The 15,609-nt window shown below is 45.2% G+C and overlaps 1 protein-coding gene across 2 annotated transcripts in view; it reads right to left on the reverse strand.

Moving 5' to 3' along the window:
- SORCS3 (sortilin related VPS10 domain containing receptor 3) overlaps positions 1 to 15,609 on the reverse strand; it is a 477,486-nt gene that overhangs the window by 58,849 nt on the left and 403,028 nt on the right. For both annotated transcript variants that reach the window (XM_074999210.1, XM_074999212.1), the window contains exons 15-17: positions 8,915 to 9,032; positions 5,853 to 5,986; positions 2,199 to 2,312 (exon numbers count right to left, since the gene is read on the reverse strand). In XM_074999210.1, coding sequence (XP_074855311.1) covers positions 2,199 to 2,312; positions 5,853 to 5,986; positions 8,915 to 9,032 — 366 coding nt within the window. The remainder of the gene's footprint in view (positions 1 to 2,198; positions 2,313 to 5,852; positions 5,987 to 8,914; positions 9,033 to 15,609) is intronic.

The raw sequence follows: 15,609 nt of genomic DNA on the forward strand, positions 1-15,609 counted from the left end.
GCCCGTGAGTACGTTTGGCAAGGTGTTGCCTTTTTCTGGGAGATAAATCTTCCTAGTCCTTGCCTCATGGAACTGGGGAGGAAAGCAACTATGTTGTCAGGGGCTCGCTAGGCTGTCGCAAGCCCACAGGAATGAGAATCTTGCGTGATTTTTCCTGAGAACTGTGAACAGTCTTTTATCATCCAACTTTCATTAGCCACCCTTCAGGAACAGCCAGTATTTGTGAGTAACTCCCTGATAACAAATTGGAGAGCAGGGTCTGTCACTCATGAGCAACCCTACCACATTCCTCTAATTAAATGTTTCCTGGAGTGCATAAAGAATGTTAAAATGACAAACCAGTAGCTGGAGTCCAATGCTCTAAAGCAACCTTACCAAAACAAAGCCCCGTGTGTAGCCCAGCATTCCAGAGCAACCCTACCAGAACACAGTGTTTGCAGCCCAAGATTCAGGAGCAACCCTACCAAAGCGAGTTAGTTTATGTAAGCCAAAGTCCCAGAGCAACCTTACCAAATCAAACCAGCATCTGCAGCCCAACATTCTGGAGAAACTCTACCAGAACAAATCAGGATCTGGAGCCCAACATTCCAGAGCAACCCTACCAAAACAAAGCAGGATCTGACACCCAAAATTCCAGAGCAACCCTACCAAAAAAAATCAGGATCTGACATTCAACATTCTGGAGCAACCCTACCAAAACACATTAATGTTTGTGATTCAGTGTTCCAGAGCAACCCTACCAAATCAAACCAATGTCTGCAGCCCAGCATTCTGGAGCAGCCTGCCAAAACAAAGCAGCATCTGCAGTCCCATATTCTGTAACAAGCCTACAAAAACAAACGGGCATCTGAAGCCCAGCAGGCTGCAGCCACCCTATCAAAATAAACCAGTAGGCAGAGCCTGGTATTTTTGAGCAACCCTGCATCTCCCCTCAAAGCACATACAGCCTAAGAACATGAAGAAGTTATAATGACAACTCAACATGTGCACATCCAGGACTATTGGAATCCTACAATAACAAACGAAGTGAAGTATGAGAAGGAGTGAAACTGGGTAAAGATACAGCCTACCTCCAAGCTTCCTCACGAGCTGTTACAAATAAGAACACTAAAGCTACGTCTATACGTGAAGCCTACATCGAAGTAGCTTATTTCGATGTAGCGACATCAAAATAGGCTATTTCGATGAATAACGTCTACATGTCCTCCAGGGCTGGCAACGTCGACGTTCAACATCGACGTTGCACAGCACCACATCGAAATAGGCGCTGCGAGGGAACGTCTACACGCCAAAGTAGCACACATCAAAATAAGGGTGCCAGGCACAGCTGCAGACAGGGTCACAGGGCGGACTCAACAGCAAGCCGCTCCCTTAAAGGGCCCCTCCCAGACACAGTTGCACTAAACAACACAAAATCCACAGAGCCAACAACTGGTTGCAGACCCTGTGCATGCAGCATGGATCCCCAGCTGCAGCAGCAGCAGCCAGAAGCCCTGGGCTAAGGGCTGCTGCACACGGTGACCATAGAGCCCCGCAGGGGCTGGAGAAACAGCGTCTCTCAACCCCTCAGCTGATGGCCACCATGGCGGACCCCGCTATTTTGATGTTCTGGGACGTGGATCATCTACACGTGCCCTACTTCGACGTTCAACTTCGAAGTAGGGCGCTATTCCCATCCCCTCATGGGGTTAGCGGCTTCGACGTCTCACCGCCTAACGTCGATGTTAACATCGAAATAGCGCCCACCACGTGTAGCCGTGACGGGCGCTATTTCGAAGTTAGTGCCGCTACTTCGAAGTAGCGTGCACGTGTAGACACAGCTTAAGAGAGAAACAAATAGTATAAAAAAATCAGAGAAAAGACCCTGAGAATGCCCTTTTACATGTCCAGCAGCTGAATAATTTGATTCATACTTAATTTTGCAGCAGGGATGCCATGAAGTGCCAGCTCCCAGCATCATTTATCACTTGATAGCAATGCAATAGCGACATGTCACTTATGTTAATGGACTGCTCTCAGTGTTTTGTGGTATCAAGCACAGTTCCACATAAACAAGGCTGCGAAATAAAACGACTCACAAATAATTAACAATGCCAGCTGGAAAACTGCCAGGCAGGGTAGAGATAATACTAATGGCCCAGACTTCCCGAAAACGTCACAAGGTCATCAAAAGCCAAGAGACAGCTAGACTAACTTACCCAGTGCTGTTCAAGTAGCTTTGGCCGAGGCTGCAGTCTTTTGACAGGGAGGATGGGTTGAACCAGAAAGCTGGGATGCATTGGTTTGTACTGTGCCTTTCATAGCCATAGTCACTACGGAAACAGACAGGTAATGAGGAGCATCAGATCACAGTAATTAAGTCCTGGAAGGAGGCTGTGGAATCCCCAGCATTGGTGGTTTTTAAAAACAGGTCAGGCAAACACTTGGTTCAGGTGTCAGGGGGGATAGTCATGTGAATCTGTAACGTCACAAATAAAAAACAGACGTGTGGCACCTGATTGTAGGTCTACACAGCAAAGTTATTTCGAAACAGCAACTGTTATTTTGAAATAACTTTGCTAGCCTCTACATAATGCAACCACTATTTCACAGGCTATTGGGTTAGGTGGGACTTTGGTCTGACCCAGCATGGCTGTTTGTTTTATGATCTAAGCACACCCAGCTGAAACGCAAGTCTCCTCCTAGTGATGAAGTCACAAGTTTGATCAGAAGCACAATGAAGTAAATGGGAGTCTTTCAAAGAGCTCTGGCTTTGGCTCAGATCATCTGTGCCTCCTTCTCTGGCTAGCTGGAGCCAGCATGGCAAGTTTTAGATAAAGAAGAGAATTTTTTTTTTTTTTTTAAAAAAAAGCAATCCTGAAGTTCATCTCAAAACAAATCAACATACTCCAATCCTCTGGGAACCACAGATCTCATGATCATTCCACATCCCTTATGATGCTCTTGGTTTTACCCATGAGCATACCAGCCTCTGAGCAGCCAACAGAAAGCTTCAGGTAAGGGTTTGAGCAAAATGAATTCATTGTACAGTCACAGTTGCCAGTGTTCTTTAGAGGACAGAGCTTTCTGAGCTGCATAAAAAGCTTCAGAAATTCCCTAATGATCTTTGTCGCAACGTTCCATTGAATCATTCTCAGAGGGTCAGCCCAGCACAGGAAAGAACAGCCTGGCAGTGACTCGGTAATTAAAAATGTTCCAGAGGAACTGTACTTTGCCCAAAAGAAGAAAAGAACTGCATAAATATTTAATAAAATTAAAGACAACATTGCTGTATGCCCTGAGGGTTGTGGGCTTGTTCATTAACTTCTGGTAATTGTATATTAAAATCTCACATGCTGCCCACCTTCCTTCTTGCAAGCCTCGGGGTTTGCATAAGTTAGGGAAATCAGCAAGTCCAACTGCTTCGCTGTCTTTCCGTTCTTGACAGAGTAAATAAAGAACTGAGGGGGAGGGGGAATACCAACCAGCATTTTAATAACACTTCTCAATTCCCTTGTTTCTGCACAAACTTCAATTTTTTAAAAACAATCGTGTCTGTGTGTGTGGCCACTGCAATTGTCTCCCTGTAGTTATCCCCACTAGTCCATAGGGTTAGTGACTCCATGCACTTTGATCTGTACTTGTGGTCCTGCCCTGAATAATGACCAAGGCATAATGAAAGAGTGCAGTTCAGTGGGTATCCCATGCAGATGTCTTCAAACTTAAATGTAACATAAGGGTTTTGGCCAAGATTTCCCAAACTGCTGGGTGATTTGGTGTGCCCACCCTGAGATGTGTTAAAGGCCATGGTTTTCCAAAAGTGCTCAGTGCCATTGTTGGAACACTAGGCCCCTTTAAAATCTCTCTGGCTGGGCATCTAAAATGAAGATGCCCCAAATCACGAGTGCTGAAAATCTTTGGTCCGTCTCCTTACATCCGATACCTGTTAGCTCTGCAATCTCAATCTAGGATCCGAATGTCAAACTGACTCTTTCTGGCCCATGCTTCACTCCCAGAGAAGATTCAACAAACAGACCCCAATCAATGATTTTATGAAGGGTTTACTAGCTGGACTAGAGCCCAGTTCACACCCCTAGAGCTGTGTTGGCACTGCAGGGCTAACAGGAGAGTAAGGTGGTAAAATCTTATTTTAGTGTGTATGGTAGGTAGAAATTATTATATTGTCTGGAGCCACCGAATGTAGGAACAGCAACGAAGGGTCCTGTGGCACCTTACAGACTAACAGAAAAGTTTTGAGCATGAGCTTTCGTGAGCACAGACTCACTTCATCAGATGCGCTTCATCATATGTGAATGTAGGAAGAAATTGTTGGAGCACAGAGAGCTGCAACACTTGCAAGTTTTCCCTTTACTCCATCTCACATGACAAGCTAGAACAGACCAACACTGACTGGGCTAATGCCCTAATGATATAATTCAGTTACTATGACATCACTAGGACAACCCAATACACAACAGAAATGACACTAAATAGACAAAGGAAGTGGGTCTCTGAAGTGAGAAGTTGCCATTTTTCTGGCAGTTTCCAAGATAGAATTACACTATACAGTTTCCACTAGCTTTTGGCACATAAACAGTAAAGTTAACATCAGGTTGAACTCTGGACTGAAAAAGTAAGAAAACTTCAAAGCAGCAACCAACCACACAAACACAAAAGCATCTTTGGAGAGTGATAGGGTGAGTATACTGAAGGAAAAAGTCATGTGGTATAAGCAAAAAGGGGCAGGAAGGTTGGATACTCACTGTAAAATGATACATTTTCTCATTAAGGGTGAGACTGGCATCCCGTATACCACATCTCCTGGACTGATCCAAAACAGTCTTAGATTTTATTGCTGCATTAGGAATAGGGGGAGCAACTGGCTCAGAGAAAATTATAAAAAAAAATCTGCCAGATGTCTCTGAAACTTTGCTGAAACTAACCACTATGGATACAAAGAAAAAGGCAGCTTTCTTTATAATTGTTTCTCATTTTTGTTGTCCCTGTGACTGTGTAGATCCCAGCCATGGCTGTGCCAGGAAGTCTTGAATAAAACTGTGACTCAGAACCTCAGCTAGCGTACACTGACATGACAACATGGATATCATGCAGAAGGCCTGAATGGAATCCAGTCATCTGTGAATTTAGGTTGATTTTCACCAGCAGAGGATTTGGTCCTGCCTACTTAAGTGGAAGCTAGAAATGAAAACAACTTCCCAAGTCAACCTCTTCCTGTTGCATTCCCAGCCCAGTTTAGGTGTTTAAAAGGTACAGGTAGTTCAGCTATAGATTTGAACTGCTGGGTATTTGTATATGACCCACCAAAAAATTGTGCCCCCCTCCCCCGCAAAAAAAACCTTTTGAGAATCATATGTTGCTAGTCACCCCTTAGCATTCCTCCTGCAAAAATCCCAGAGGGGGAGTTTGGATTTTACAATGCCATTAATTTGAAAAGTCCATTTTATTCAAACCTCCCAGTGACTTCTGACAGCCCTGCGCTACATGGGGATGTGAAAGTAGCTGATCTGGCTGCTGCTGAAGTCTTACATATTTTACTGAAGTCTTGCTGAAAAGCACCATCGATTTCCCAGGCAAAAATGAAAATCATTGTCCTGCTTTGCATGGTGGGCCTTCAAGTGGTTACAAAAGTTAAGTGAGGCTGAAATGCCATCACTCAAGATGTACCCTCTGCAGGGAAAACTCTCTCTCCAAGGCGTAATTTTTGCAGTCCTTCATTACAACGGTCTCCACAAAATTTTCTCTCAGCCCTTTATAGCCCACCCATGGCATACTGCATACATCTAGCCTTCTGGGTCAGCACAGGCACAGAATCAACAAGAGGAATGCTGGTTATAATGGGCCAAGTTACTTACCACTCAAAGTCCCATTCGGCACAGACACAGGGCTCTGATACTATGGTTCTGGAGTAGTCTCTACCCAGGGCACACTGGATTCCAGGCTTACGTTTCTTATAGATCTTCCTCTCCCCCATGACACAAGGCTCCCCCTGTGGCAACGGAACCATCAAGGGTTAGAAAGAGAAGAAAGAAATGAAGCTTTTCTATTATTACTCTGTCACTATAGTTCTATGAAGCAGCATATCAAAGCATTGTGGAAGAAGATTTCCAAATGCACAAAGTGCTCTTGGAAAGTCAGAAGGAATTCATACTTAATTCCCATTTATACCTCTAAACACCTCCCCTTCACAAACTTCCATTCAAGTCTCCCAGGCTCCTAACTGCCAGTCATACCTTTGAAAACCTCCCCCCCAGCCCACACTTTATTACACATTCCTGTCTGCTCCCTTGTACCTCACCTATTATTGAAACAGAATGATGATTTCTGTCTGGCACATAGCGAAACTTTGAGCAAGTGAATCGTTTTACAAGTCAGCAACAAAGCTCAGAGAAGAACTCAGGAGTCCTGATTCCTCCTCCTCTTCCCAGTACCACTCACTGCCTTGTACCACTGGGTCATTTTCTTTAAGCTCTGCATGTGGACTTAATGCTAGGATTTTCTAAAGCAGTGTTTCTTAAACTTTTTGAGAACATCGAACGATAATATTTTAATGCAGAACACCTATGAACATTTTCTTCAAAAAATGTTGTTGTCAGACCAAACCAAAACACAAACAGCAACATATACAGCAAAACCAAAATGAAGTAATTTAATCAGGTATCATAGCAAAGAAAAAGTAACATGATATCTGGCTTTAATAACGGAAAACATGCATGCACTGTATGTTCGTTCTAGTTGTTACACCTCTACGGCATGCCTGAGAGTTTTTCACAGAACACCAGTGTTCCATGGAACATAGTTTAAGATACACTGTTCTAAAGAACTACAGGACGTCCCAATCCAAAAGGAAACTTTGACCTAGTACAGTGTGTTTAGGTGAATTATCATAAATCGGATTTTCTCTTAGGTTGAAATAACTTGTTTGGGGGGAAAAAAGCCAAACCAAAAATGTACAATTACATCTTTTATCTTTCTCATGATTACTGATTGCCACAACGACATCATGAAATAGAGAGCCAGGGAGTTATATGCATGGGTTTTTTCTAATAAATATCATGTTTTACCCTTTTGATATTATCCTGTCTGACTGCACAGCATTAAAGGAATCTATTCTTGGAGATGAGGCTCTGGCAGAAAGACACAGAAACTATAGCAAGCCAGCTATCTCTCCCAAGCTACAGACAGAGGTAAGAAGGCTGAATGGAACTTGCAGGAGTTTGCAAAGGGGGGTTGCAGTCTAGGCCAGACCCACACATATAGACTGTTTTGGCTTCTCCCTGTGCACTGCATATTAGGTTCAGTTGGGGGGAATATATAATGCTTTGTTTTGAAGAAGCTGGGTTTGAGACAATTGGATCAGCTGCTGTCACAGGAACCCAGAGAAAAAGGACCTCCCAGGTGCCAAACAGGGTTTGCTCTGTCATGTCAAGATGTCTGGTAAGAAAGCCAGGGGAGGGGGAGCAGCCCAGAGGTATACTCTAGAGAGGTAGGCTGAAGAGAGCAAAACCTAAGGTGCACTTGAGAAGGACTAAAAGGGGTCCATCAAGCCGTTAGCCCTTGCTTTCCCCTTGCTTCATTTTACATTTGTTTTATTTGTTCTGCTTGTGGCTCCATCAAGCTGGTATACTCCAGGTTCCAAGATGCTAATTTCTAACATATGCTCTTCTTTATGATTTTGTTCAATGTGTAATGTTACTTTACCACACTTTGATGTTACAGTCCTTCCCAGGCTGATGGTTTTCCAAGGACCACAACTGTACAAACAGTTCCCAGAGGTAAAGAACTATGTTAACTGCCATTGGCTTCCCCGAGTCCTAAATGAATAATGTGTAATAATAATAATAATATATCCATTTTATGGATAGGGAAACATAGGCACATAACGGGAATGCCTTACCTGAGTCAGTCATAGGCCGCGTCTACACGTGCACGCTACTTGGAAGTAGCGGCGCCAACTTCGAAATAGCGTCCGTCACGGCTTCACGTGTTGGGCGCTATTTCGAAGTTGAAATCGACGTTAGGCGGCGAGACGTTGAAGTCGCTAACCCCATGAGGGGATGGGAATAGCGCCCTACTTCGAAGTTGAACGTCGAAGTAGGGCACGTGTAGCCGATCCGCGTCCTGCAACATCGAAATAGCGGGGTCCGCCATGGCGGCCATCAGCTGAGGGGTTGAGAGACGCTCTTTCTCCAGCCCCTGCGGGGCTCTATGGTCACCGTGTGCAGCAGCCCTTAGCCCAGGGCTTCTGGCTGCTGCTGCTGCAGCTGGGGATCCATACTGCATGCACAGGGTCTGCAACCAGTTGTCGGCTCTGTGGATTTTGTGTTGTTTAGTGCAACTGTGTCTGGGAGGGGCCCTTTAAGGGAGCGGCTTGCTGTTGAGTCCGCCCTGTGACCCTGTCTGCAGCTGTTCCTGGCACCCTTATTTGGATGTGTGCTACTTTGGTGTGTAGACGTTCCCTCACAGTGCCTATTTCGATGTGGTGCTGCCCAACGTCGAAGTTGAACATCAACGTTGCCAGCCCTGGAGGATGTGTAGATGTTATTCCTTGAAATAGCCTATTTCGATGTCACTACATAAATAAGGAGACTTAACACGAGAGTATATTACATTACAGGCCCCTACTACTCTGCCAGAGTCATGGAAAAGGACTTTAGGGCAAATGAGAATCTGGCTCAGTGTGTTTCACTGCAGCCCAAAGAACGTGTGTCTAACTGAGATTTAATGCCATTCTGGAGCAGCAGCAGAAGGAACTCTTTAAAATAAGTGGTTTCTATAAAGCAGAACCATTTCTCTGGTTTGGTGGATGTCAGGTCTTTCTTTCAACTGGAGAACAGAGTGTGCCAGGCTCCTACCCACAAACGTTCTGAATTTGAACACCAGGATTGTATCTGCTAAACAATTGCCTGTGGGGTACCTGGTTGTGCAGGTGCCAGGTCTGGTAGTCCTCTTTGTTGCATCTTTTGCTGAAGATGGATTTGTAGTCCACTTTGACCAGCTGCCATTCAGAGCGGAGACTGAAGTGGCCAAAAATCCTGAGCATTGGAAAAGAGAAAAAGCCATTCACATAGTTAGCCATGGAAATATGGAGCCCCAAACAAAGGAATCCCCAGTGAACCCGACAGAATCCTAGAACTCAATACAGGGGGAAAAACTGAGCTTTAACCTTCCTGTGTCTCAACTGCCAATCATCTGCTTACTTGGGATCCGTATTCTTTCTCATTAGCGTGCAATGGATACAGAAAGAATGTACGATGTATGTTTGTAGAGTATCTGCCATAAGGGAGTCCTGATGTTAGCTGCAGCTTTTAGATACTTCTGGCATACAAATGACAGTTCTAAGTAGCTCCATCAAGCCAATGGAATTATGTACACCAATGAAGTTACACATGTGTTCACAGGATTGGGTCCTTTCCATGGCATTGTGTTCTGCCTGGTGATATATATTCTGACTGTACGAAAATGGAGAGAAAACCCAAATGTTAAAGAAAATTGCTATGCAGCGAAGAAGGAAATGAAAACGGTGCCTAACACTGAGAAGGGAGCCTAGGTCATAAGACCAGCCATGCTGGGTCATATCAATAGGCCATCTAGTCCAGTATCCTCTCTTCTGACAGTGGTCAGGGCCAGCTGTTTCACAGAGAATGAACAGAACAGGGCAACCTTCAAGCAGATCCATCCCCTTTAGTCCAGTCGCGGCATCTGCAGCTGGGGTTGGTAGACATGATGCAAGACGTGGAAACGGAAAGACCTCAGACTACCATCTCCTGATTGGTTCAAGTTCTCTGGAACCATGGCATGTCATATGATAATTGTTTTCCACTGCAGGGACAATTGTTTCCCTTCTTTTGGCAAATCTTTGGAGTAGGCTGCTTATGGCTAATGATGCAGGCACTCACATCTATGGCCCATATGGCCAAGCCAGGAGATGTCTCTTTCATGATGTGCTATCCCAGCTAGTGATCTTTTCACTGGAGGCCCCAGCTGATATTGGGGCCCAGTTGTACCCTGTGCTGTGCAGGCCCTTGCACGCAGTAGAAACGGAAGAGCATGTATTATACATAGATAGGACACACCATGGGATACAGCACACAATTGGGAATTTTTGAAACACAGAGTTGAGAACTGGGATAGTCAAGATGGCCAATGAATGGTAAACCTCAGACTAAGTGCTTTGCAGAAGGCTACATCAGACATCTGTGTGCTGGCTGGAATTCAAAGCCAGGTTTCCTAAAGCCCAATACAATGTTAACTACATAACCATCCTTCCTCCTGCCCATAAAATCACGCACATGCTTAAGTTTGGATGGCAAGATCAATGAAACCAGCCTTCTCTGTGTTAAACATCCTATGCTGCACTCGCGAAAAAACCTGGGAGAGTTTACTTGGCAGACACTCACATCTTTTACAAAGAAACAACTCATAACAAAACCACATTTAATTAATAAATAACATCAGACAGCCACACAAAAGTCTCCATTCTTCTGGAATCATTCAACTAGCTGCAGGGAACCCTCTTTTCAATCAAGCAACAACTTCTGTTTCCTCACACCCCAGTGCTTATTTCTCTGTAAGAAGCAGCTTTTCAGTTGGCTGGTGCCATATTTCCAAAGGTGTGCGGGGTTCAGAGAGATGGGAGCACAGACATCAGTGCACCACTTTACAAGCTGTAAGTGAAGCTGCAATCTTGCAGAGGGGATGCAAAATAAAATAACATACACATAGTGGAGCAAATCAATGCATCTTCCGAACAAGACAATACAAGCCGTTTGTTCTCTCCACAGCTGAGTCTCAGATGAAGACGAAAAAGATCTTCAAACACCAGTTATGATATATATGATTTGTTAAATCTACATCACTTCTAACAGTCAACTGGAGCTGTCTTGACTGGTTTTGTTTAGTCACCTGATTTTTTCCTGTCCACAAACTAGATGAGAAAGCTTCTAGAATCCAGTATGTTTTGAAAGTGCTTATCTTTTTTTACTAAATCAAAACTGTCTGCAAATATTTGTTTACAATTATCTAGCTTCATACATCAAACAAAAAAAAAGTTACTCTGTATAATATCCACAAAGAGTGAGCTTTGGACAGTGATGGAATCCAAAAAGCAAAAGCAACAGTGAAGTTTACCACTCACACTTGCAGAAACTTCCTTACTCAGCTATGCCCAACTCTCATCAGGGGTGCCATTTCAGATTTTTGTTGGCTAGGTATCTTTAACCATGATTCCAGGGGCTACTTAGGCACTTGAAAACTCTAAGTTTTTGGCAGATAACTTAGCAATTAGCCGACAGGAGCACTATATCTAATACCTATATAAAAGAAATAAACAGTCAACTAGAAGCAGGTGTCAACTGTATCATCTTAGTGAGAGTGTTGATGGGGAGTGTTTTTCCAGCACACCACATCTTTCTCCAGCCTATAATTCAACTGGACTATTTGTAAAATTAGGGCATTTTAAATATTGTTATATACAAAAAGGGGGGATGCCGAGATGACTTATGAGTCTCCCAACAAGAGAAGAAAGAAAAGATGAAAAAAAGTGCAAGACCCAAACTTCTCTAATCTGCACAGCTCTGTACCCTTGTGGCTGTAACCCTCTTCCAACCTCACCAGTGCTTGCCACCACCCTTGCTCTGCCTCATCTTACTCTGAGTCTAGATTGTAAACTCTGAAGGGCTCAGGGCTCTGCTTCGCCTCTGCCTGCAAAGTACAATGCAAGCTCATAGTGCCGTAGAAATACACAGGATTAATGGGTTGGATAGTGAAGGGCTGGCCAGGGACAAAGACCACTCTGAGTGGGTGTGGTGAGCTGTGCTGCCCTAGAGGCAGCTTCAGAAGCGACTTTGCCATTGGCTTTATACACTCTTTCCCCAGCACCTTGATGAGTGTGTGTGCGGCACTTACCTTTAGATGGTGCAATCCTACCTCCGCCTGGCCAGTTCTGCAGGCCAGTGTCAGTGAAAGTGGGGCATGATTTCCTCCTCATTACCACCCTCCAGGAGTGACTTGTGTAAGAGCCAGGTGCAGCCCGAGGTAGGTATGGGAGCTCCTTGCTCTGACGAACTCAAAGCTGCTTTCTGAGCTCATGCCTCAGGGATTGCAGCTTGGAACCCACTGTGCCAGGGTATGTTTTTATTTTAACCAGGTGCTGCAAGACCAGCCTCGCAGCCACTAATGACAACGCACACCACACACTCAGTAGCTCCACCAGGAAGCTTTGACAGCAGCAGCCTCATCATCTGCAACAGCTCAGCATACAGTAACCACTGACTCTTAGCTAAGACATATTTGGCTAAGCTATTCTATTGAACTACTGTGTGGCTCTTCCTCTAAACCTGGTCCCTGCTGGACCTGAAGCAAGTGATTTCACCGAGGACAAAGGAGGCCTAGGTGATGTTAATGGCCCTCCCTTTAGAGAGTCAGGTGGTTTAAATCAGTCTAGTCTCACTGACCTAACTAGCAGGTCTGTTGATGGTGCGGGGGCAAAGGCGCCAATTGCCTCCAGGCTCCTTTGAATTGCTGCAGCAGATTGCTGCCCATGGCTGTGAATGGGGGGCGGGGGCAGCACAGACTAAATGCTCTAAACCCCGCCCTTTCCACCCATGGCCCCTCCCCTTCTGCTATTGGCCCCACCCGTTCCCTGCCACCGAGTCCCAGGGCCCACTGCAGCTGTCACCACCACTGCCGACAAGGCAAAGCCGATTTGCACCAGCTGAGGAACTGGCCTGGGGTGCCTGTTTCACTGAACTATACCCTTCCCAGGGAGCTCACCTTGGTTGCTGGGTGCTAACAGTTCTGGGGGTAAGGGGACAAAGGGCAGGCTCAGCAGCTGCTAGGCAACCAAGGTGGGGAGAGAGCAGAGCAACTGTGTTGAATGCTAGGACCCCCCAGCATGGAAGAGTGATAATAAGTCACCCCAACAGCTACCAGTGTCCCAGCCCAGAGGTGAAAGTCATCTGGCAGAAAGGAGATTAGAGTTAAATGACTGACAAGCAAAAGCCCGAGATCATCCTGTGTCCACATAGAACCCTAAAGGAGCCTGAAGCCAGCCGCCAAGGGATGTACTGTGTGTGAGTCCAAGGCCTACATGTGTAACAGACTCATTCTTTCCCTGTGTAAGAGGTCTAGGTACCACCACATAGGACAGTGGACTGCACCTCGGTGCATGGGTTACACATGCAGGGCCCCCTTGACAACTGGGCTTGGGGAACATGGTGGTAACATCCCTAAGCTTCTTCCTTCCCCTGTTCAGGTAACTCCCAGTTTGTGGAGTTTCGCTGAGAAAAGTCCCCACCCACTGAAGCTAAGTTAAGCTCACAGCTCCCTTGGTAAACTCAGTTACCACAAGGCATGCACTGTTTGTGCTGCTCGCTCAAGGCTGCCGCCTGCTGGGATTGTATGTGGGCTCAGGAGTTAGCATTTTCAGGGTAGTTATTATAAACTGCACCTGATCCTTGCATCCTTTTATGGTGAGGGGAAATCTTGGGAACAGAAGTGGCCTGATTTCTCTATGAAAAGGACACCTGCCAAACATATTTGTCCACCCCTATGCAGCTGCTGAGGAGTCTGGATTGATCTCTGAACCTGAGGAATGTGTGTGGAACTGTGAGAGCACCATCTTTAAGTTAGACAGTCAGGGAAAATGTCCAGATGCCCCGTTCACTATACTGTGTCGTCACACCATGGTGTATGGACGATGATTTTATTACCAACTGCCTATTTATCCCACAGAGCCCACGGACTCCCTGGCTGTCCCCTCCTCCACACACCTCTAATGCACTGGGGCACCAGAGCCCCACACTTCCTACTCATCCCCCTCCCTCCCAGCACTTTTGGAGAACATGAATTGCCTGATTCATGCCCCTTTCCCACTTATCCCCCTCCAGCTCTTGCTGGGCTGGAATGCCACAAATCAGCTGTTTGTGACATTCCAACTCTGGGAGAGAGGGGAAGGAACAGGACCGGAGCTTGAATCAGGCAATTTGTGGTGCTCTGAAAGTGCTGGGCAGATGTGGGGGGAGAAGTAGGTAAGTACATGGCTCAGGGGCTGGAAAGGCACATGGGGGAAGGGCCTACGGGGTGCAGGTGGAACCCTAGTGGGCTGCCGGCTGCTGCAAGCCCACTGAAGTGAAGTAGGGCCACGCATACAGCCTCCTCATGATTCATGGTTGCCCATCGCTGCTGTAGAACAACTTACCATATTATTCCACAGTCAAGTCTACTGGGACATATTGAACCGAGTCAGCCGAGTTGCATATTGTGTATGATCTCACAGACCATCAAGGGCTGCTACGGAGTACACAAGCCAAAAGAATATTACATTTTCCTCTTGTTGTATCAAGTCTCCTGACTGGGGAAACTCCTGGGTATAATCCGTGTGGGCAATAAAAACAGTGATTTACTCTGTTATGTTACGTTTATTTCCTGTTTCATACAATTTCTCTTTTGACATTAGTGTGTGTTTGTATTATTTCTTCGAGTATCCAGCTATCTTGTATGTGAGGGGGGCTTGCCGTATGTTTAGAATTTTCCTTCCAAGATGCCCTCATGTCCCTGTGAGGAAGGGATGAGGGAGATAGAGGTATCCCCAGATAAATTCACATGAGAACAAGGAAATCACATTACACTCTGCTGAGCTGCAAGTAATTTCAAGGTGAACCATCCCAGCCCCTAAGGAGACGTGCATTGACCAGGGCAGCTGGGTGGATACTGTGCAATCAACTTCACCAGAGAAAGAAATATTTGCTTGAGCCCAAGAAACAAGACAGCTAGAGAAATCAAGGAATAGTGATTGTCCACCACAAGATGCCTCAAATGGTCCACTGGGGTCCTCCTCCGCTCTAATATTAGCAGACGACACGCCAGAGAAAGCAGGAGGCTGTGCTGATCTTTCATCCATAACAAAACTCACCAGAGCCACTTGCTTTTGAACAAAAAAAAAAAAACATTGAAATGCTTGCATGGTAATGATAATTAATGGGGAAAAAAAACAAGGTTTCCTAAATGGACGGAATTATATTAGCATTCCAAAAGCACAAAGCATTAGCTCCTCTTTAATTAAATGATTTCAGAGAAGATCTTTGTATATAATTGCTATAATTTAGATGGAAACAATACCACACTAAATGTAATTAGAGCAAGATGAACTGCAAGAGATGTTTTCCTCTGTGCCACTGAGCTGGTTCTGGATCACCTGATTCTTATAAGTGGGATTTTTTTCATAACAAGCTTCTAAATGCTGATAAACTACCATGCTCCAGCCTTCGCTATTAAGAGCCACAAGAAGGCAAGCAATGCAGTTGTATCTGAGTACTGGACATACGTTCACCAATAGCAGGTCCCACTAGGATACTTTTAGCTCATTTCTGATGTACAAACCCATCAATGTCACGGAGGCTGCACTTCTAGGTATATGTGATCCTGCCTCAGTATGTAGGACTAGTTGACCTCTTTAAGTCCCTCCCAGCTCTACATGTCTGTGATTAATCTGAAGATAAGGAGTATGAACTTCTTTACAAATAATTCAGTGTAATTAAGTAAAAGGAATTTTAGAAGAGTATCAAAGAATATGATACTGAGGGAAGCAGGGAAAGCCCGTCTACATGGGGC

Source organism: Carettochelys insculpta, chromosome 7 (assembly GCF_033958435.1).
Source record: "Carettochelys insculpta isolate YL-2023 chromosome 7, ASM3395843v1, whole genome shotgun sequence".
In the NCBI taxonomy this organism is placed as follows: Eukaryota; Metazoa; Chordata; order Testudines; family Carettochelyidae; genus Carettochelys; species Carettochelys insculpta.